General features: G+C 35.6%; 1 protein-coding gene across 3 annotated transcripts in view; it reads left to right on the top strand.

The window, feature by feature from the left end:
- Nucleotides 1–24,611, top strand: part of CSMD3 (CUB and Sushi multiple domains 3) — a 1,625,828-nt gene that overhangs the window by 1,363,414 nt on the left and 237,803 nt on the right. For 2 of the 3 annotated variants that reach the window (XM_036758935.1, XM_036758944.1), the window contains 2 exons: nucleotides 22,207–22,320; nucleotides 22,935–23,030. The exons of the other annotated variant lie outside the window; for it this stretch is intronic. In XM_036758935.1, coding sequence (XP_036614830.1) covers nucleotides 22,207–22,320; nucleotides 22,935–23,030 — 210 coding nt within the window. The remainder of the gene's footprint in view (nucleotides 1–22,206; nucleotides 22,321–22,934; nucleotides 23,031–24,611) is intronic. 3 annotated transcript variants of the gene reach the window in all.

A 24,611-nucleotide genomic window follows, 5' to 3' on the forward strand; every position in this document is an offset into this window, starting at 1 on the left:
ATCAAAGAGATTTGGATTGGTGGAACTGATCTGACAGTTTGAGGTAATACAAGGAAAGGGGAACAAGTGTCAAACTTAGCCCAGGCCAAACAGTATGAGAAAAACTACTGACTTATACTAGCCTGTACTCTAATCGGCCTCCCAACCTCCTTCATTTTATTCTTCATTTTTCTGAAGAATCTGGCTTAGGGTAGAATACTTACCTGATGTCTGTCACATAACTAGTCAACCTCTGAAAAGAAAAAAAAGACCATAAAGCATAGCAATGGTTACATTAAGGGTGAAAAGCAAGGGTCAGGTCTGAAATATTTTATTTCATGGAGACAGATTTCACAGCTCAAGGTGGCCTTCGTATATTTATTGAGTACTACAGTCTGCAGCATTCATCCATCATTCTTCAGTTCTTTAGATGCTGTGTCTCTAAAGAAATTAAAGAGTAGATACATGCTTTGCTGTACCACTCTTCATTTTTCTTTTTGTTTTCTTCAAGGCATTTTGAATGGTCATGAATTTAAAGTGCACTATATTTAACTGTATTATATAAATATATAATATTGATCTTTCTTTCTGCAATATTAAAATATCTTTTGTTCATTCTTCAAGAGCTTGGGGGCGATTTTTAAAAATTTCTTGTAGGGGAAAGAAGGTGTCCAGACATATGATTTAATAGATATAGAGAATTCCCACATTGAAATTCCTTCCAATAGTGTGGACTAAAAATGTGCTTGTAGCTTAAAGTCTTAGAGAGTTACCTGGAGCACTTAGACATTAATTTATTTGCCCAAAATCATACATCTAGTATGAATCAAAGTCAGGACATAAGTTCTTTCTGTGTACAAGGTCAGGTCTTTATAACCATGTCCTGGTGTCTCAATTTATTGGTGCGTGTGTGTGTGTAATTTTATAGCCCAAGTGTGGCCCCTGTAAAGATACAGCCTGCCAACTTCACTTATAGATGCTACAGTCACATTTTATTGAAACGTATGATGTTCTTGTCCCCATGTTTTTATTAATGGAAATGATATTAAAGATGCATTGCCATCTGCTTTGCTTCTGCACCCTAAGGACCACAGGACCTTTCCATGTTACTCGCAGCTGGAGATATCCATATGTATTATCTTCCTTAGTAGAATGTCAGCACTTTGTGGACAGGGAATGCCTCAGTTTCTATTTGTATCCTCAGACCTTATCTCAGTGCTTTGAACATGGTAAGCAATTAGTAAATGTTTTATTTGTTCAACCTCCATGGATTCACTGAAAACATCTTTGTTACAACTCTAGTGGTAGACATGGGGTGATGTGTGTATGATCCTCTTCCCATATAGTTTTAGTTTCCCCCTTTCCCCTCCCCGGCAGATCTCTTTATTTTGAAAGCTCTTCATTCCATGTAGTTTGGACTTGGTGTATATTACAGTGACATCTATGAACACCTTTGTTCTTCAATTGTTATGGATCAGTGTTATGACTGGGCAGTAGTTAGCAACTTTCCTGTCTGTAATGGTGTTCCAGTTCTGGCACAGTTTATTTGCCAAATTCTTAAGACTATTTTGCAGTTTTTGTATGTGGTATGGTTATTTAGTATGTGTTCATTTGTAAGATAGCAAACTTTTGATGTATTATTCTTGTCTTTTTAGTGTTTAATAAAGGCTAAATTTTTACAAACTGCAGTTATATGTTGCATATTTTCTATCACTTTGCTGCATAATATGCATTGATCAGAGAGCCAAGATTTCTTAAGGGTGAGGGTCCTGTAATTTCTCAGGACAGTGACCTGATTCAGAATCATAATTATAAACCACTCCATTTCTATTACCATGTGTAAAGTGTATACATATATATTCATGACAGCCTTCTTTTCACTGCTAATTTGTCTGTATAGTGTTGATTGAATTCAAGTAGATGTCACTCAAGAAATGCATTTTGATTCTATTCTTTAGTCTTAGCTGTACCATATGCTCTGTTTGAAAATAAACCACCGTCAGTTACTTTCAGCCAATCTATTGGCATATAGGTCTTGTCAGCTTTCGCTGTTGCTTTGTGAAGTGTTGTCTATCTTTTTCAAAAAATATTTTGGTAAAATTTTCACCTAACATGTGCTGAGAATATCTATAAATTCTTTTCTTCCTTTTTGATGAGGAAGTGATAATCTTTCTATAGCTTCATTGAAGTAATATGCCCTGTTTCCTTAGCACAACAAAGGTATATGTTTAGTGCTATAACTGTTTAGACATTGTTAGCTCTAATTGTATTCTTGAGCATTGACTTCATGGTGATGATCAGTATTTTTCTGATCATATACTCAGTTTTCTCCTTGATAGCCTTATGTTCAAGCCATCTTGCCTTGAGAAGAGAAAGGCATTTGTTCATATTATATTCATCCATTGGCTCAATGTGACCCATGGATTCAAATTCAAAGCTTTAAACCTCTATTATTCCTCAGTCCACATTAAAAAGTTTTCACTTACCAAGTCCAGATGACATTTTGATATTGTTGGGAAAAGGTTCCGTGAGATGTAATTTTTAATGTACTTTTCCATGGAAACATTTGATATTCTTGTATGTTATATAATTAACACATTGTTTTGATATGGTTTCATCTCTGATATGAAAGTCTTATTCAATTGTATTAAGGATTAATGGTCATGAACTTAAGGCTAGGCAGATAATATAGAAGGATAAAACTATCTCCTGGGATTTTAGGTGAATAAATCTTCCAATATTAGATCACTGTATTAGTTCAAGAAACCCAAAGTGGGGCCTACTTTAATAGAGTATGTATATGTATATAAGTATACATATAGAGTTTAGTTATGTGATCAAAATGGCAAACTCAGATGTGGAGCACTGGAAACACTCTTCTCTTCATAGAAATTTGAAGTTCACCATACACACACACATACACACACACACACACACACACACACACATCCCTGTTGGGTTTAGAAAACTGGTGACTTTTTGTAGTCCAAAGCCAGGACTTCCCTCTGTTACAAGAGTTCATGATCCCTGGATCTTACACCACTCTTAGGTGACTGTCTTTCCATAGATGTCTATATGTACTTCCTCTATTGTTGGCCCCTACCCTTATATGCTCTGTTTGCTGGTGGCACCTTTGATGGGCCCTTTGGATCTCCTGAAATTCTTTGGTTTCATAGGCTTTTATATCTAAGTATATGCATTCACATAAGATGTGAAAGGAATAAACCCAAAAGAAAAAGAAGTGACTGTGCTCATAGCCACATGATACTTGGGAGGGAGAGTTCAGACATCTGTACCACTGCACTCACACATCCACGCGCACACACACACACACACACACACACACACACACACACACCAATCTAAAGTAGCCCTCCATAATCAAAACTATTAAGGAAAGACAATGAAAGATGAGCAGGTCATCCCTTTTGTATGCACATTCAGTTCTTGCTCACTACCTCCTGAATCATTAGTTCTTGTTGCTAGCCATACATTTAGAAGAAATTTTGTCATCACACACGCACAATACTCAAACACTCATGACTGGAAGCAGACTCAACAAATTTTCCACACATTTGGATTGGAACAGATAGATAATATCTGGGTATACTTTGAAAACTGAAACTGGATTAAGAAATATTTGCCCAAGTCTCAATGACTATGTCTTCATTGGTCAGTCCCCATTAGGGAGATATTATAAATCAAAATATGAAGTATTTTAGTTAACTGAAAGCTCAATAAGTTAACAGTGTGACATGATAGTCAAACATAAAATGGATTGAATTGCTTTCTGGTAATTGAAGAGTATTATAATGACCTCAAGCTTCCTGTAACTGCGTTGATGTGCTGGTAAATGTTTAATAATCATCTTTCTTGGGGGTTGGGGGAAGAACACACAACACACTTTTGAGTCTAATAAACATTATTAATATTTTCTTCATTACTTTCTCAAATCTAACCTTGATTTATAGAGTGTGCCAATTCTCAAAGTGTGAAAATACTCATACTGAAAATGTAATAGTCAGCTAATGAGCCAGACTGATCTGTCTTCAGCATACTCTTATCTTAGCCAAGGTCCATCTTTTCAATACAAATGTTTTTCTAATATTGCTCATGGCAGTGAGACCTGGAATACCACTGTCTCTGAATAATGAAGATAATTATCACACTGAGGGCAATGGAAAGGTACATGATGTTTGTGAGCAGATTGCAACACATAACCAACGAAGAACTCCCAAGACCAGGAATCCGTGACAAATAGATAAACTGAGTGTTCCAGTAGCATTCTCATGCTTTCAGCAGAACATAAGCAAAGACAATAGACTGTTGCCCTGTGTTGAATTTCTTGAGAGGCCATGGACAAGAAAGACACAAAAGGGTCTGGCATAGATGGTTTACGACCTGCTCTGAATTGGTAAGATCACAAATTCATTTGGGTACTGATATGCTGAATAATGTCCATTTCAGGACAATAGCAAGGTGAAAGGCTTCTAGTTCATGCCATGTTAGGACCTGTTGAAATAAATGAAATAAATCTGAAGCAAAGAAGACTACGAGTAGGAGGAGGGAGATGAAGGGCTTAAGGATAGCTGTTATCAAGTATTTGAAGGACTGTCGGCCACATGGGAGAAGGATTAGACTTGTTTTGCTTGACTCTACAGGGCAGAACTAGGAGTAATGGGTAGAAATTTCAAAGAAAGAAAATAAACGAAGACACTTTCTATCAATAGTTGAGTTGTCAACAAATAGAATCACTTCTTGAAGTTATTCAGTTCTACCCAATGAAGACTATCACACAAAAGATAATGTATAAGAGATTTATTTTTAATTTTTTGAGGTGCAGGGTATAGGATGGTCTAAATGACTCTTCAGTTTTACAGATCTCAAGATCTATGATTCTATTAAATGTAGATTTTCCAAAGTCATTTAAAAGTAATAGACCTGTTCTTACTCCTTATATTTAGGAAGAGGACTCAGAAAATAAAAATAATAAGAACCCTCATTTATGTGTAGCATATGTTCTGGAGTGACTTTCTGAACTCAACTCAAACTGATGAGTGATGTCTGCAGATGGCTACTATATTTTTTTAGGGTCTAAGGCCTTGGAGATCTCTTTCTATTACTATAGCTCATGAGCTCCCAATGATGTGGTTTCCACCATGATTAGCAGTTGATATCAAATAATTTAATTAGCTTTTAGAAAGGAATATTTGCTAATGTGGTATAAATAAAGATAGTTGGTACAAAAAATTTACCTGAGTCTGTGACAGATTCTTCTAAAAGTAGACATAGCCTACAGGTGAAAATAGGCTCAAGCTTAGAGAGCGCACATGCTAGAGGGCTAACTCATAGGTCCTGCAAGTCCTTTTGCTAATCTTCAAGACATTCCCTTTACATACAGTATACCATTTCTGGGGGGGCTCTTTGATTAAACTTTCTTCATCTCATCTGCTCTGTCCTAGACTTCAATGCAAACACTGCCATCAGCTATTCCATAATGCTACTAGGATGCTGGTGGGATTATGGGATATAGTGTAGTCTTCCAGATTTTGGAGGTTCACCTTTTGTGGGAGGGGAATAGGGGAAATACGGTAGGTTCCAAGGCTAAAGAGTGCTAAAGCACTCTTATCCTTCACCTCCCAAATGAGTCTTCGTGGAGCTTGGCCAGGACCATTCTCTCTCCTTGCTCTCACTCATTTGGATCTCTTGGACCTGAACTGGCTCTGTGTTTTATGGATGACCCACAGGTATTTAAAAATGGTAATGTAATGTAGTTTTCATTGAAGTTAGTAGAGCCCAAGAAGACTTTCAAAATACAGCCAAGGTCAGGGGCTGGAAAGATAAGGGTTGGAAAAATCACCTCTGGCAAGGGAACCTTAAGGCTGAGATCAAAAGGTCCCGCCACTGTGGAAAAGCTGCCTATGGAGTCGAATGAGAAAGCCATTAAGAAGATGGATTGTCATATGGAATTATACCTGGGGATCTGAAATATTAAACTAGATCTTGTACTGTACTTTAAGCACTCCCAAGATTGACATGGAAAGACTCTTAGGAGCACAGATTGGACTGGAACATTTAATATTTGCCTATGTGAAAGGAATTCAGAAAGAAGTGAATGTGTATAAATCGGAGGATACCCTTGTCCTCACCATCATAGACAATGGAATAGTCAGTAGGATCTGCAAACCAAAAGATAGGTATGGGGGCTGGGATAATTGTTTGTTTCCAGTTGTGGTAGCTATGATTCTGTGGAGCCATGGAGCAGGAGTGGAGAACTGGCCATTTAGATTGTAAGGCCAAGGATCCTGTAGGGGTGGAATGTAATGGCATGTAAAGTGGGACTTTTTGCAGTTTTTTTTTCTTTTGGAGTGCTTCACAGCACTAAGGCAATCAAGTGCCTTTGATTGAGTCTTGCCTTTGTTTGAATCAAGAGGCTCTGATTGGAAACAGTATATATACTCTGAAGTTAGCACTTTGCTTTAGGCTGAGTCATAGGAAGAGTGTTCATGTGATATAGCCAGATGAGACTCTGGAGAGCCATTAAGGAGCCCCCTGACTTTGAAAACACAGATGTTGGTGCTTCTCTCTCTGGTAACTATGTATGTTTTGTCTTGGTCAGACAGCTGGAAGCCTTGTCTGTTGATTTGTGTTTATTTTCCCAGTTTATAATTTCTGCTTGTAATTTCTGTTTATATTTTCTCTGAAGTTCAGGGTGCTGACTTTTCTCCCTGAACCAAGAAAATGATATATGTATGTTTAATTAAAGTAAGATTGTTAACTCCTTAAAGTTGCTTTCCTTTAGAAAAGCAAATCAAAGAATCTGCTAGAAGCCCTCCTGTGTGCTGGTGTTACTGGTCTTACACCCCCACAGCAGCTGCTAGCAACATTGTTGTTACAATAGTTTAAACACACATCTTATGGAAAGTCTTTTTTTTTTTTAACTCAGTCTAAAGTCTGTGTTTGATTAATTCAATAGAGAAACATTCTTACCTGGATTATCAGGATTTATAATCTGGAAAATACCTTTATGGAGGTTTGGTGATTTAACTGATGTACTCAGTTGATAGCCCTGTGAGTTAAGTGTTAAAAGTATTATTCTTATTGGACAGATTCTGAAATAAAGACTGAGAAAAGCTAAGTAACTTACCAACAAGAGTCTGCAAGGAAGTATCTGAATCTGGATTTGCACTGAGAATGTTCTCCATTATGCAGTGCTACCTAAAAACAACAAAATAAAAGGAAGTGACTTAAACTATAAAAATCTTTATTATATTACTTCCAGCAGACTTATTAAGGTCTTTGAAAATATTTATGCAAAATAATATTCATGAAGAATTATTATTGCTTATACTCAAATGATTATTACATTCTAAAATTTAACAACAAAAGAAAAAAGAAGCAAAGCAGTTCCTCCCACATTCAGCTGGTCTCAATTGGACTCATTATAGCACCCTGTATTGCATCTCTAATGACAGGAGGCCATAAAATTTAAATTATAATGTCCACAGTATTGTGATTCACTTTAAGGAAGTTTTGACAATTTAATTTACATTTAAGGAAATCCTGTGAAGTATAATCAATAATTGCTTAAATAATACTTGCTTGTTTAAGATAAAACAAGGGAAATGGGGGAAAAGTTAATGAAGTATAGAACTTGACATGTTATAATGACTCCATGGCATTGTTCTACCTTGAAAAATGTCGACACTATTTCATCATCTTTTACTGGTTTTATTTTTCTTAAATATTATGTCCATTGTTTTACAATAACATCAACTTATCCCATGACCATTTTTGTTCTGAGAATACCAGATCTGTGGGTTTCCACTAATGTTAAAGAGCACTTGTGTCATCAGGATAAAAAGGCAGGCCAGTTGAACTCTGGGAGTAGAAAGATATCAGCTGTTTCCAATAGCATTCACTGGGGCTGAGGCTATAGTCAGCAGATATAAACTATTGGAGCCCAGAAGTCTCTGTGATGAGTTCCTAATGTGGCCTTCTTAATGAGGGCTGTAACACTGAGTGTATTGATAGAAGGGGCTTTGATAGAATCAAAAATGTCTTCTATGTGGTAGAGAATGGTAACTATGGGGAATCCAATTACTTGAGTGGTTTTCCAATGTTCTTTCTAATTAGGATATAAATTATCCAGAATTATCACTGTTTGCCTAGACCAACGTTTTCAAACTCAATGTGAGTTTTGAACATTAAAGTTCATTAATTCCATGGTTTTCTAATCCCAATGATGTGTTTATTTCCTCCACCGCATTGGATCACAATCCATTGCATTTTCTCGTATTGCCAGTCAAGAGTCAATTAACAAGCACTTATTAAACACTAGGTGCCAGAAATTTGCTCCAGGAGTATTGTCCATGTCCTTCATAAAACCTTCCACAAGGAATCAACCTAACTTTTGGAGTCCTTTCTCAAGATCATTCAGTATTGTGTGGGTACCAACAGTGTGTATGACTTCTCCTTTAATTATACTTGATTCCTGTATTATGGGAGTACATGGGGTGTTCAGAGAGGACTAACCCCTCTGGTATGAGAGATTGCTGAGCCCTTTTCAGGGCTGCTTATTCCCCTTTGGTGTCCATCTGTCACTAAGGTCTCACCTGTGGCTCCAAGAAGCTGTAGTATGTGAACTGGCCACACCCTGGTAAAACTGTCTTGTCAGATGGGCTAAACCAGGTTGAGGATAATCCACAGGCTTCAAACCTGTGCATGAGTTAGTGGATGTTGCATGTGAAGACATTCCTGCTACAGGAATGAATAGATGAGAACAGTTTGTTCCAACAACCATGAAGGCAGCTAAAGCAAGCTCTGTGGAATAGTACTTAGAGCTTGGTAAACATTGTAGACACTAAAGTTATCTACTGCATGGCAAGCAGTTACTGGTTGTCTTGACTTTTGTCTTGCTACTAGACTTCTATGACTGGTAAAGAGTGAAGTTGATGATTTTATACAACTCTGCTTCTCTTAAATCTAGTTCATGCATTGTAGCTGTGCCCCTGAAGTTCATCTCTGTGTCAGTACACTAAACTTTCAATATTTGATTTGAACGTCAAAATTTATTTGGAAGATGTAAAAGCTCTATCCTCTATGGTTCAATCCATGATCCCTAGGCCTAGACAGTCCGTCTTAGGATCTTCCCACCTAATTCTCCTTCTGTCTGTAATGAAGAGAAATGAAATGATTACAAGTATGGGGAAAAAAAGGATTTTTTAATTGTTTGAGCCAGATGACTACCCCAGATTTTATCAACAAAGTATTGAAATGTTAAGAGTTTTCTGGGTGACTCAGTCTGTATTATGTATTTCAAATATTGTATTTGCAAAAAAGGAAGCAATATGAAACGAGGATGGTAAATTAGAGTGGCATGTAGGTGGTGTAATGGACAGAGCACTAAAGACCTGAGCTCAGATCCTGCCTGTTATTTACTAGGTGAGTGAAATTGAGCAGCTCACTAAGTTTGTTTTCCTCAATTTCCTCATCTGTAAAATGGGGATAATAATGGTACCTACTTCCTAGGGATGGTTAGCTAGGTGACACAGTGAACAGAGTGCCAGGCCTAGAGCCAAGAAGACTCATTTTCTTGAGTTAAAATCTGGCCTCAGAGACTTACTAGCTGTATGACCCAGGGCAGGTCACTTAATCCTGTTTGCCTTAGTTTCCTCATCTGTAAAATAAGCTACAAAAGGAAATGACAAAGAATTCTAGTATCTTTGCCAAGAAAACCCCAAATGGAGTCCCAAAGCATCAGAAACAACTGACACAATAAAACAACAACAATGAAAAATTCCTAGCATTGTTGCAGGAATAATGTGGGATAATATTTGTGAGGCGCTTAACAAACCTTAAAGTATTATGTAAATACCAGCTATTGTAATTATTAAATTGGAGCAAAGTTATCAAATTTAGAAATAAAATAATATACAGGAACAAGTGCAGCAAGCTCCTCTCCCACCCCAACTCCCCCACACTTATCTAGAAAATCTAGAACTATACAGAATCCTTTTTGAGAAATTCAAGGAAAAAAAATCACTTTAAGTCATCCTTCCAGCTTCTCTCCATAGGTAAACAGAGAGGTCTGTAGACTTTGGGGACAAGGTCGGATCAGAAAGACACAGCATGCCAGCTCAGGGAAAGGCTGTGTACCAGGTCAAGAAGAGGTCCCAAATACATAGTAGAGATATTGAAACTTATGTAAAGAAACAGGTTCCAGCAGGCAGCTCGATAGCTCACTACCTAATTGCTCATCAAAAATCTGGGTGGTCTGGGGATTACACATGGAGTAGGTGTGACAATCCATGATAGGGAGCTGTCATAGGACATAGTGTGTGTACCAAGTAAGGAACATGATCAGAAATAAACAACAGCCATGTGATTTGGACCCCAACATTATAGCAGGATCTCAGTTTCAACTTCTAGTCCAGTCAAAGCCATCAGAGGCATAACTAGGGCAAAAATGTCAGATGAAAGGGAAGTCACTCTGAACAAGCAGAGCTTTCCATCTGGATGCTGAGTCTAGCAGCAATCTTACTGAAACTCCAGAAGGGGCAAGCCCATAGGCCTGTTGCTTAAACAAACCCAAAGCAAGGCCAGAATATGTAGAACTAAGACCAGTGAGAAGGTAATCTGTCTTTTCTTTGGATCAGACCACTTTGGGACCATGGAAAGCTTACAAGTACCTAGTTTGAACTGTCCCAGAGAGCCTAGAATAATACAACTATCAGTACCCCCCAAGAAAGTAACAGCAGAACCAGCTTAAGTCTTCCTTACAGAATTGCAAAAAGACTGCCTCTAACATAAAATCTAAAGGCAGGAAGTAGGCTAGGAAAGTGAGCAAACAACAACAACAAAGAAGAGTTTTACCATTCAAAACAAGCTATTACAGTGAAAGGGATGCTCAAGTCACAAACCCAGAAGAAAAACATGACTCCAAAACATCTCCAAGGAAAAACTTCAAAGAAAAAATTGCATTTGATAAAGAAAACATGAAATAAATAATTTGTTGAATCAATATCATAATCATCTCCTTAACAACTATTTATTATCTGTTTATTAAAGGAATTATGCCAGATCCTTTGAGTACAGAAAGAAGATAGATAGATAGATAGATAGATAGATAGATAATTAAATAGGGTCCATATAGAAATAGTTGTGCTTCATTCCCTTCAAATTTATTACATACTATTTTTTATTGTGGCTATCATCCTATGTATATATATTTATACATACACACATATATGTTTGCGTGTGTGCATGTGTGGGTGTGTATATATAATCTTCCCAACTAGATTGAAAGCTTCTTTAAGGTTAAAACAATTGCCTTGGGCCTAACACAGTACTTGGTACATAATAGGTACCGGTAGATATATCTGTTGATTATTTCTTCAGTCTCCTCTTTTTCCTTTCTTCTATAATCTTTATCTTTTGCTTCTGTTAGACTCCTTCCCATCTCTCTTTCTCTGCTGCCTTCTTTCTCTCTTTTCTTCAGTTTCCCTTCTCTGCCTCCTTTTCCCATGGTACTCATTTCTTTGTTGTCACAAAGATTTGCTTTTAAAGACCTACCCTTGTGTGTGGGGGGGAGGGGGAGAATCTTTATACTGATGCATATGTGTCTCTTACCCTTAGAGTTTGACTACTTTTGCATTACTCCCATTTTGTACCTTCAAGCTTAGTTCTGTAAGATGCCCGCTGATCCTGGCTCTAAAGTAATAAATTTTAATATTGTATTTTCATTGAGAAATGACAAATGCTATAGAAGCATACATATGGCATTGCTGTTCAATCTAATCTGTGTTTTCCCATTCCTGATGGTCAGTTATCATCAGTAATCACAGATATGTCCTGTCATTATTTATTTATCATGTCTGTCTTTCAATTGGTCTTTATGTTAATACAAAAAACTTTGTTCAGGTAATCGTTATTAATGGTAATACTGTCATTAGCCTATATTGTACTTATATTACAATGAGGTAGAATTATCCTAGTTCCATACTAAAGACACAGAAGTAGCGCTTTCTGAATTTATGGTCAATGTGAAGCTCAAAGCATGAACAGAAAGGTTGTAGGGTAATATTCTAATGTGTTATATTCAGAAGTAGAGTTCCTACAGAGGAGTTGTCACTAATTAGAAATAAGTTTTTGATTAAATAACTTCTGTATGTAAATCTATTTCTTCATTGGTTTTTATTGTGCATTTATGTCTCATCCTTACTATCCAGGGACATTGTAATGACTTTCCATTAAAAATCAGTACCAATTAAGCATATACATTTTTACATAATCTTAGATTTTTTCCCATTAGTTCTTTAAATGGAGCATACAAAAAGCAGAAAAGGCTACAGAAGCATTGAGCAAAAAAACATGCCATTGTGATTAGCATAATTAATAGATTTAACTGCATAGTAATTTTTAATATGTGTCTATATCAAGGGTGCAAGACAGTGTAATAGGATAAGTACTAGGCTGGGAAATCAGGAGATGTAGATTCTAGTCCTGCCTTCTTACACTAACTTTTTCAGTATACTGATTATATCACCTAATCTTTCTTCTTTCATAAAATCAGAGAATTGACATAAGTAGTTTCTAAGTTACCTTTCATCTCTAAAGTTCCACGAATCCATGGAACAATTCCACAAACTATGTCAAAGAATAAAGATTGACAAGGAGGAATGTGACTTTAAAACTTGATGGGTTATATTGTATTCATGGCGGTGGTCAAAGTGGCAGGATTCTTTTTGTTGTTGTTGTTTTCTTTGGTTAGTAATGCCCAGTGACAGATATTAGGATCACAATAATAGTAATATGTAAGTGGAGGGACAGCCAGTTTAATTCCTTTCATGACTGGGGAATCAAGCAAGGATTCAGACTCAGTAGACTGATAGGGAAACTGAGTTATTGGGAAATTGGAACAGCAAATCAAAGGGGTACAGAGATGAAGACAACTGTAGTGTGCAAATGAGTTGCAGAGCTACAAATCTTTAAATTCTTCTTACTTGATATGGTAGGTATGCCCCATTCTAAGTGAAGATCACTGACTCTGACACTGATGTTTAAACCAACATAGGTCCAGGGAGTCAAGTTGGCCATTTCCTTTTCTAAGGATCTAACAATAATTGCATGACTACAATATAAAAGCATAATGAAAATTTTTCATTTTAATATGACAATCTATATTACAGTACATGATTAATTCATTGCCATGGCGCTACGTAATTCAATGTTTACCATGATGGCACTGGCAGCAATGCTACTGAAGTCATTTTTTTTAATTCTGTACTTACTAAATCAGCAGATAATGGTTCTATTCAAGCTACTTTTTCCAATGGGAATCAGACCTTAAGATATTTTCTAATAACCTTTGATGTGGCACTTATTTTTAAATGTCCACAGATCATACTCTTTGTAGAAAAAACTTCCCAGCAGAATTTCTTCATGCTTTTCTTCCAGAATTATGGCCCCTGCCTGTGTGCTATGCAACTGTTTTTAGATGGGAAATTCTTTAAGACCACAAAGCATTTCACAGATCCAGTAGAAATTGTTGTCTTGAATCCCCTTAAACTCCGACTATTTTGCTCTTCAAGAATAAAACAAAAACAAGAAATTCTGTTTTTTTTTTTAAGATTTGGCCCATTTTTACATACCAGAAAGCATATAGCGTGGTGGAAATTACATTTCCCTTCATGATTCACGTTAAGTGAAATGAAAACCTCAGAGTAACTTCTTTCAGAAACCACAGAAATAACTATTTAGTGTACTTTAAAGAATGTTTTTTTTTTTCATGATAACCAGAGATGAAACCACATTTGAGATTTGATTCCTTTTTAATTTTGCGTATGTCCCTCTAATATGTATGTGTTTTTGGCGGGTTATATTTATTTCTATTGGTATGAAGTTAGTGAAAAAAATATAAGCAGAAAAAAAATCAGAGATTATGTCTTTCTGTGTTTATCATAAAATGACACACAAACCAATGTAGCCATAAAAATGAGAACTAGTTCATATTCTTAGCACATCAGAGAAAAATATGGATCTTAGAAAAGTAGCAGTCATTTAAATGAGAATTAAGCAGAGGCCTAAAGGAATTTTCTATATGTTTTATTCCTTGTCTCCACCCACAAGAACTTGTGTTTTGTTATAGGAACTTTGGGCCCTACCATACATAAATTTAACTGGATATGTTTTTATTTTCACTCCTTTTCTTTGCCCTCTTGCCTTATTCCATCCTCTATCTCCCAGAGCAGAGAAATGGAGACAGAGACAGAGACAGAGAGAGAGGCAGAGAGAGAGAAAGACAGAGACAGGCAGACAGACAGAGATAAACAGAGGGAGAAAAAGAGACAGAGACAGAGCCAGAAACAAAAAGAAAAAAAACAGCCAGAGAGTCAGAGAAACAGAGACAGATAAACAGATAGACAGAGAAAGACATAGAGACGGAGAGAAACAGAAAGATAGAGTGAGACAGAGAAACAGTGAGAGACAGAGAAGTAGAGAGACAAGAGGCACAACCCCATTCTCCTTTTTATTACTCTAATTCTCTGGGGGTGGGGATGGGGCGGGATTTTTTTTTTAACTTCAGTCCTAATTTTGCCTCTGCAATTTCATTTTCAATCATTGTTACAAATTGTGCCTTTTGGGGCAAAACAGAAAAAATCTAGTTCAGCTTTTATAAAATAACTCTTCACATATTTGAGATAACTATTATGTTTCTTAGTTTTCTGTTCTCCAAAATAAATATCTCCAGTTTCTTTAAGCAATTTTGTTGAATCAGTGACCCTCACTGAATTTTCTCCTGCTTATCAATATCCTTCTTACTGTGAACATAAAATATATGGAAAATTTTTGAAACAATCAATTTTATTCTAAGCATCAATTATTGGAATATCTGTGTCTTAAAATTAAAGATTTTGGGAGTCGGAAAAAGACCTTATAGGTCAGCTAGCACAACCCCTTCCTAACTACATAAGCATTTATTAAATCCGTTCTGTGCAAGACACTGTGGGCATATAGTTTTGCTTTTTTTTTTTTTAGTGAAATGGTCTCTGTCCTTAAAGTGTCCACATTTTATTGGAGTTGATGTGACATTTATAAGGATATGTTTAATGTAAGGAGAATGAGGTTGGGGGCAAAGGAGAGATCCAGACAACGTGTGCTATTAAATATACTTTCAGTTTGAGGGTTGAATAAGGACTACATAGTCTTGCAGCCTCTACTCTCAGATTTCAAATGACAAAGAACCTGATTCTACCCAAGGCAATCCCTTCATTTTTTTGACATCTCTAATTGTTTATAAAGTTCCTTCCTTTGAACAGAAATTTCCCTCCCTGTAACTATCATCCTGGTTCTTTTCTCCAGAGCAAAATAGAACAAGATTCATCCCTCTTTGTCATGACAGCTTTTCAAATAATTGTAGACAGCTATCATACTCCTATCTAAATGTTTTTTTTTTTCAAATCCTCTGGGCTAAATACTGCCATCCCCCAGTTCTTTCAACTAATCCATAATGAAGTAGGTTGTAGAATAAAAAGGACTGACATGTTTCTGGGCCCAACACAGAGTTTTCATGCAAATACGTTTTTTCAGATTTAAATGAAAAAGCATATTTACAAATACAACCAGGTCACGTTGGTATTTACTAAAGCAACATCAGTTGATTAGGATCCTAAGTGTGTAAAAATGTGAATTTGGTTGACAAATATGCCAACTAGGATGGAGTTGAACACTGGGGAATATCTAATTACACTTTTTGTTTGTTACTTCAGGATATAAAATGTATAAAATAGAGAACTTTATAAGTATGCAATTTATATTTTTTATCTAATGACAAAAACCTAAACATGATTTGAGGAATATTCCAAATTATTACCGTTTTCATTATTAATATTTAACATTCATTAGCTTCTTACCTTCTAAGATGCTGTATTCAGCTAGACTAATAAATGAATGTACTACTTTCCTCTCAGAGCTGTTGGGTTAGAAAGTGCTTTGCAATTCTGAAAGTGCTATATAAGACTGACTATGTGCAGATTTCAGTATTGTTTTTATACTGTACTATAGCCTGAAAGAGTTAATGCATCTTTCAGAGATTCCTGGAATGTATCCTAGAAGAGTACAATGTACGTGAATTGCTTATACATTTTTATTTTCACTTTATTCATGGGAATGAAGGAAGGAACTAAAAGAAGGAAGGGAGAGAAGAAGGAAGGAAAAAAGGAAGGAAAGAAAAAAGGAAAGAAGGGGAAAAAGGAAGGAACAAAGGAAGGAGGGAAAAGAGAAAAGAAGCAAGCACGTTTGTACTAAGTGTTTCCTATGTGCCAGACACTGTGCCTGATGTGATCCTCACAGCAACCCTCAGATGTAGGTGCGATTATTATCCCCATTTTATAGTTGAGAAACTGAGGCAGATAGAAGTTGAGTGATTTTCCATCATCACTAGTCATTATCTAAGGCTGGATTTGAACTCAAATTTTCCTGACTCCAGGCCTATCACTCTATCCACTGCACCATTAGCTGCCATATGTATACCCATATGTACCTGGATTTGGTCACTTAGCAAGATGCCTTAGTTTCAGTTCATCATGGCATCCTCCATCCCGACCCCAGTGGTGCCCTCTGTTTGTTTTTCCATGGTGCTTTCAGTGGGACAGTTGTTAAATGCTATAAGAGACACTATTCAACTGTGCTAGTAGGTATTAGTAATCACCAAAACAAACCCCCAAATCTGCAATAGTTGTAGAAAGAAATTTATTTGATCATGTGATAAAGGAGGAAAATTGGAAGAAGCATCCCTCCATGAGTCTTTGTGGGATTACATTATACAGAATTCAGACAAGGACATAAAGACATTTCCCTGATTGGCTTCGTGTAGGCAATAGATAGTCTTCAGTATGGTATTTTGTGATATATATCAACAGGTAAGTTAATTTAATTTGAAGAATAGAAAACACATGTTTTGAGAGGGCCCAAAATGAGACCTGAGCAAACCCAAAACAAGCATTGGGTGATATCTAAGCATTCCTTAAAAACCATCTGGCTGGAGCATCTCTGAGGTCAATTTGACCTCTTCAGTAAGCTTTTGCATTGGACAATTTTCTAAGCCACAAAAGCTAGGTTTAAACAATATTAATAAAGGATAAAAAATAAATATTTTTCCATGCTGTCATATTAATAATTAAGGAAAAAACTGGTGTGTTTGTGTGTGTGTGTGTGTGTGTGTATGTGTGTGTGTGTGTGTGTAATAAAGACATAATTCAAATACAGGATGGTCCAATTGAACAGGATGTATTGATCACACTTGGTAGCTACATAAACACAAACTTTTTGAGATTCAGTTTCCTTCTCTATATAATGGGAAAAAAATTTTTAAACTATCTACTTCAAAAGTTTACTATGGTAAAAGTACCTTGGAAACCATAAAGTACTGCATATAAAACTGGGCTTAGGTGTAGAATTATGATCTTATAATTATGCAGAACTAACTCACTGAAATCTGACCTATACTATGTATTTACCCAGTGAACTTGTTTCAAAGAATTCATATCAAAAACATTTATGTAACATTTTGTATAAACTATTTTATTCTCATCACAACCCTATCAATGGTATTAGATAGAATATTATAGGCATCATTAACCCATTATACAGGTGAGGATATGGAGGTTAAGAGAACTTAATTTGGTTGGTTAGTTGCTGTCCTTTGTTCTCGAAGAGGACCAAAATGACATCATTGTGCTAAAGTCAGGTTTCAGTGTGTCTGACTGACAATACAAGCTGGGAATGTTCTACCACAGGTTGGGCACAAATAGTCTATGTGAACATTTGGGGTGGTTACTCTAAATTTGTGCATCTTGCATTTCCTTTGAGCTGTTTCATTTCTGCTTTGCTCATAGAGCATAGCACCTTCTCTGATGTGGGCATGCCACGGTGAGTGGTCCTGTGTCAGTGTCTCCCATGTCACACAATCAATCCAAAGTTCTTCAGAGAGACCTTGAGAGAATCCTTGTGTGGCTTCTTCTGACCACCATATGAACACTTACCCTGTGCGAGTTCTCCATAAAATAGTCTTTTTGGCAAGCTTACATTTTGCATTCAAACAACATGGCCAGCCCATTGGAATTGGGCTCTCTGAAGCAGAGTTTGAATGCTTGACAGTTTATTTGGAGTAAGGACCTCAGTGTCTGTTACTTTATTCTGCCAGGTGATCTTCAGAATCTTCCTAAGACATTTCAAATGTAAGTGATTCAGTTTCCCGGCATGGCGCTGGTAGACTCTCCAGGTTTCACAGGTATACAACAATGAGGTCAGCACAACAGCTCTGTAGACCTTCAGTTTTGTAGTCAGTCTAATACCTCTTCTCTCCCATACTTTCCTTCGGAGCCTCCCAAACCCTGAGCTAGCTCTGGCAATGTGTGTGTCAACCTCATTATCAATGTGTACATCCCGAGAAAGTACACTACCTAGGTAAGTAAACTTATCCACAGCATTCAAAACTTCTCCATTTGCTGTAACCGACTGGTTCTGCATATGGGTGGTGTGGTGGTGGCTGAGGGAGCACCTGTTTTCTTCATGTTAATGGTTAGGCCAAAATTAGCACAAGAGACCTTATGTAACTTACCTATCTATGGTCAAACAATGTAAGAGGCATAATTGAAATCAACAAACCTTTATTAAGCACTCACTACTTTGGAGTCACTGTGCTAGGAACTAGGCTCTGAGAAAAGACTGGGTGGAAGAGATACCTACCAGAGCCTGGGATGACAGGCATCTCCAGGCAACCTGCAACAGCCCCATGGTATCCTCCACCTTGGTCTCCCCATTCCCAGCATTGGCAGAGGCTCAAACTGAGACCTGCTAGAGACTTTAGCTTGAAAAGGACAAGGTTCCCCACTGCATCCTGGGCCATCTCCAGTTGTTCTGATCCATATCTGCCCACTGGACCAAAATGACTCAAGAGGAGAAAATGAATCTGGTGACTTGCACTCTCCTCCTTCACTTACATTGAATTCACTTCCATGTCATGGCATCATCTCTCTGATGTCATGGTCCTCTTTAAGAATGATGGAAAAAAAGAATGAAGGACAAATAGTAGCAGCTAAGAGCTAGTGATTCAAAGACTCCCTGAAATATTCCCTGCCCTCAAGGAGCTTATATTCTTCTCATTCTCAGTCTAGTCTTCTTTCTGTTATGTAGTGTTGTCTTCTTCAGTGATTAGCCTTCATTCATTTATTGAAAAACAATTTATTTAGCACCTACTTTGTGCAAAAGACAAAAATGTTGATGAGATAAAATAGTTAATGTATTGTAACTCTTGTGGACCTTATAATCTGTAACAAATTTTGGATAATACATAAATATCCAATTATTATTGTAATAAAGACTAATTATAGGGTAACTATGCAGTACTTATATCAAAGACTAATATTTAGTAAGAATACATGTCACCATACAGGTTAAAGAATGGAAAATTATTCCTGACCAGGGAAATTGGGGAAGGGGGCTGTGTGGTAGAAACTTTGATGTGAAGATCAAGTGGCATTTGATTTCTGCATTTGATAATGGATAGGTGATCAACAGGTGAGAGTGAGGGACGGCATTCTAGGTATGGTCAATTGTAACAGGAAAGGTACAGAAACTGGAAAGCGTCCGATATGTACACAGAATGGCCAATATTCTTGTTTGGCTAAAGCACAGCTCACAAAATTTGCAGCAATTTGAAATCATAGTAATTTGCAATTTGAAATAAAGTTGGAAGATAAGAAGGTGTCAGGTCATTGGAAGAACAGAAGCAATGCATGGTGACCATTTAGGGTAACAGTTTCTAAGTCAATAAAGCTTATGCAAGATAAAAATCTCAGAAGTTTTCCTGGAACCCTTTGGGTCATATTTACAATTTAGTGTTGCTGGTCATTCAGACCTCATTAGAAGAAGAGAATCTGCCACCCAAATAAATAGTTGATTAAGACATTAGTTCTGGAGGCAGGTGGTGACAGGTTAACACAATGAAAAGATAAGCTTTTGCTCTGTGTCTCAGTTAAACAGGAATATTAGAATTAATAAGAGTTTTTTGATTTCTGTCTGAAAAGACAAGGAATCTCAAATGTTGGATAAGTAAAGGAAAAAGAGAAAAAAAACCCACAGACATATACAGAGGGATTTGTATTTTTTAAGTGTTTTAAATTTTCTTCTGGTTTGGCTGAGACGACTGAATGCTTTATGTGCAGGAAAATTGGGTATGTTGAAAATTAAATGTTCTTTGATTGCAGGACACAAGAATTGTGAGGAGTTCACATCTCTTTCTCACCCATTTGTTCAAACCTAAACGTACTGGTACATGAACAGCAAGCTGAGAAAGCATATAGTATAAAGGATCACTGTTTCATAAATTTATTGTAATTAAGTTAGCTTATGTCATTATGGATTATTTATCAGAGAATAGAAGCAGTTTATAATGGAATTCTCTGACATAACTCACATTGCCAATACTTGCAAAACACATAGAAATAGTATTATTAATCCAAGCAACTCTGAACATGAGGAGGAGATTATTCCATGCTTTGATCCCTAAGTATTTTAAAATAAAATTTAAAGCCCTAAAAATCATGAATACATATTTTGGGAGATGATCTAAGAAGAAAATATTCTGAATTTTTATCTTTAAAATTTTGCTTTATAATATTTCCAATTCATTACTGGAAATGAACAGGAATCCACTTGAGAGTTGTTCTCTCTTTATTGTTTATAAACTAAGTCTGAGGAATCTATGTTCATGAATCCTAAGAAAGAACTACACTATAATGGGGAAGAATTACTAATAGAATTTTGCTAATTTTGTTTTCAGGAAAGATTCAAATTCAGATTCCTAGACACTAAAAACAATATGATTGCTATTAAATTGTTCTTTTTACATTCACAGCAAAATACCTGCTGTGTTTTACATATTTCTTTTCTTTACAAAGAATTGGACTGAGATTACCAGCTAATTTTAATGGGCCACAGAAGACAAGTAGTTTATAGTGTATGATTGTTTCCATATAAATTTCTGGGTAGAGTTTATCTCAATATCCATATAAAGAAACCAGCAGGCTTTCATATAAATATGTTCATCTGAACAGTGGTTATGGGGAATAAGTTCAGAGAAAAGTAAAATTCCAGTATTATTTTTTAATTGTTAAAAATAGTTGAAAAACAGTTCAAAGACTTTGAAATGTAGTTTTTACAATATTTTGAAGTTATTGAAAGTGCATTTTATTTTCATCATTTTTGAATGAACTGTTTTTAACTAAACGAAAAAACATAGGGGTTTTTTGAAGTATCTATTATTTACTTCATTATTTAGAAGTTCAGAAAACAAGGTTCCTCTTTCACTGGAGACAGGTCTTATCTATCAAGTTCTAGACTTTATGAACCATTTGCGATTGGATCAGTTTTTGCAAATAAACTTTAGCATGTGTGCTCAAGGTGCAGACTGAATGAAATCCCCGGAAAATCTTTTAAAAATTCTACTGGTAAGTATTTCAAAATTGTTTCTACAGTGGAAAAAAATATATATACATTTGTTAAATCATGTTCAAGAATCTCAGTTGCATGAGGAATCACAATACAATCTAATTCCTCAGGCATTTCATGAATGATTGTTTAGAGATCATTTTAACATCAATTTATGAACAAGACAATATATAGTACCCAAAAGAAGCATCATGCCAGTGATTGTTTCAAAGAATGAAATTATTAGCAGAAGCTAAAGTACGATAATGAGATAGCATTTCGAATAATATGCCAAAGAAAAATAAGGTCCCCAAAATTTATAAACTTCATTTTACTAAACCTTATAAGTGGAGGGAAAACTAGAAAGAGAAGAGAGTCACAAAGTTATCAGAAACAAGCTATGGATTATAGTCCAAATAAAAATGTAGAGATTATAATATATAAATTATCAATTTTACTATTTAGTATCTGAATTGAAATGTGTGAACACAGTTTCCTCAGAATCAGATTTTTCATGATTCTGTTGAAATTATGTCATTATTTCTATTACTTGAAATATTTTTTTCCAGGGAAAACAACCAATTGGCAGCTCTCCTCTTTGAAATGTAGGGAAAAAAATTACTATCATGTTGTAATACTTTGTTCTCTCTCTCCTCCTCTTTCTATTTTTTTGTTTTGTTTTGTTTTTGGATGGTTGGTGATTTTATGTTGCTTCTCCTGGTTCCTGTTGATCAGTGGTGTTTGGCCAGTTTGTATTTTTCCAGACATCACTCCACGATGTGGTTGAGGTGTATGATGGGCCAACTCAGCAATCTGCTCTGTTATCTTCCCTCTCAGGATCCCATTCAGGTATCCTTTAATAGAACTGACATGCCTCAGTTATTGACTTAGTACTGATTGTGATGGGTACTGTAGTGAAAGTTGAGATTTATGTCATCCTTTCTTGGAAACAAATTAAGTTGAAAATGTAATCATATTTTAAAATAGAAACTCAATTAGAAGTTACTCGAAGTCAATTGAACTAATACAAGAATTAAAAAAAAACATACTATGATCTACCTTTGTCCTGGGACTGTGTCCTAGTATAAGACTAATTCAATTTTGAATTTATTAATTCATTTTGAGACAATGTATGTTAAAGTGATTTAGGGGAAAACACTGTGAAGCACTATGCAAATATTATGTGCTATTACTCTATGTATATGATATGTTTATTGTATTATGAAATATATGAATACTTTTAAGAAAAGTAGGTTGTGTTTATCAAACTTCTAATTAAAGATGTATTAATAAAATACCTTTGAACTCAACCATTAGAGACTTTATTATCAGTGGTAGTCATTTAAAATTAATTTTGATCACAGTTTGCAGTTTTCAAATGGGAGGACATTTTAGTAGATTTTTTTTGAGGTTTACTTAATGAAAATTATTTATGACATCTTAGTGTTTGTTTTGTTGAGTAGGAGAATCACTTCCACTGAGTTCAGGTAATCAGATCACAATTCGATTTACTTCAGTTGGACCAATAACAGCTAAGGGATTTCACTTTGTTTATCAAGGTAAGTGACACAATAGCCTAGAAATACACTAAGGAATGATATATTCAGATATAACTCTCTGCTCCACATATTCCTTAAAAGCACATATCCATAAATATCTTAAGGGTGGATGTTATCTTCTACATTTGAAACACCTCTCAAAACCTTAATTACTTCTTTCCTTACCTTCAATTTAGAATTCACATTTACCTCCCCTTTTTGACCTCATCATGATTTTTAAATCAATCTCTCTCTCTCTCTCTCTCTCTCTCTCTCTCTCTCTCTCTCTCTCTCTCTCTCTCTTCCTCTTCCTTCTCTCTCTCTCTCTCTCTCTCTCTCTCTTTCTCTCTCTCTCTCTCTCTTTCTCATTGCTCAGTCATTACTGTGCTTACAATTTCAACTATCAATATTACTAATTCATGACATGGCACTACACAAATGTTGTGAATTTCCATCTCTTCTATCAGTGAATATAAGCACCTTAATATTTATATCCCAGGACGTTCTACTATAACTCTGGTTCTGGTCCACTTATAAATGCAAACAATTTTATGACTCTATAATACATATTCTACTATTCTTACAGAATCTGATTTTTAAGCTTTTCACATTATTATTATAGCTTTCTGGGCAATTGTCAGTTCTCTGTAAATTTTTTTCTTTTTTTCCTGTGATCATTTCCATTCTCCCAATTTTTCAGGAACTTTTATTTTAGATAGTTTTCTTGGAATCACATATGATAGTCTTATCTGTCTTATCTTAGTTAACTTATCTTTGGTTCTCATTGTAGAATCTTTTTTTTAACTCCATAATTTGATGTTCTTTTTAAATTCCCTTATCCTACTTTTGGTTTGGCTTGAATTTTGTGCTATTGAGTAGATAATAATTTGCTCTGTAAATGTTTTGGAGATATTAGTGATAGAAAAGGAACTATAAAAATTCAGTTATGTTTGATCAAGTGGTATATGAGGGTAGGCTTACCTGGAAAGTTTGTCAGATCTCATTTGGCTCTTGCTGATCTCTTTCATTCCTATCTATATAAATGTGTGTGTATGTTTAAAAAAAACCATCCTGTTATCATTGGAATTTATTTCGAGCATTATAAAATATCCTAATTGAAGTACACATCAATGAATTCTGAAAAAGACCTCAAGTTTGATATCCTATTTAGTCAAATTTTTCTATTGTTGTTAATCTGTCTGACATGTTCTGTTTAGCCTGAGTGTATTTTCTCCTTTGAAGTTGAAAAAAAGCCAGTACACCTGTTTGAAGTAGCTAATTCTGTGGTCTTGCTACTGAATTACTAAGATACTTTACTGGGTTTCTATAATAGTGTTTTGAAGTATCAAACACTGAAATAATGAGATGTCAACTCTCACTGTATAACTCATGTTTTTATAAACTGAGTATTCCATTATAACTAAGAAAAATTCGTTTTTCAGCCTTTATCTCACAAATCTGGATTTCTACCTAAGATTGTATTTTTATTCAGAACTAAAATATTAGCATAATATAGTTCATTTTCAAAAGCCACTTTATTTGGTTAAAAGATTCTAAGTGGGAATTTTATTTTACTGAAAATATTGATAAAATATTAATGTA

The sequence above is a fragment of the Trichosurus vulpecula genome, chromosome 1 (genome assembly GCF_011100635.1).
Source record: "Trichosurus vulpecula isolate mTriVul1 chromosome 1, mTriVul1.pri, whole genome shotgun sequence".
NCBI classification, from domain to species: Eukaryota; Metazoa; Chordata; class Mammalia; order Diprotodontia; family Phalangeridae; genus Trichosurus; species Trichosurus vulpecula.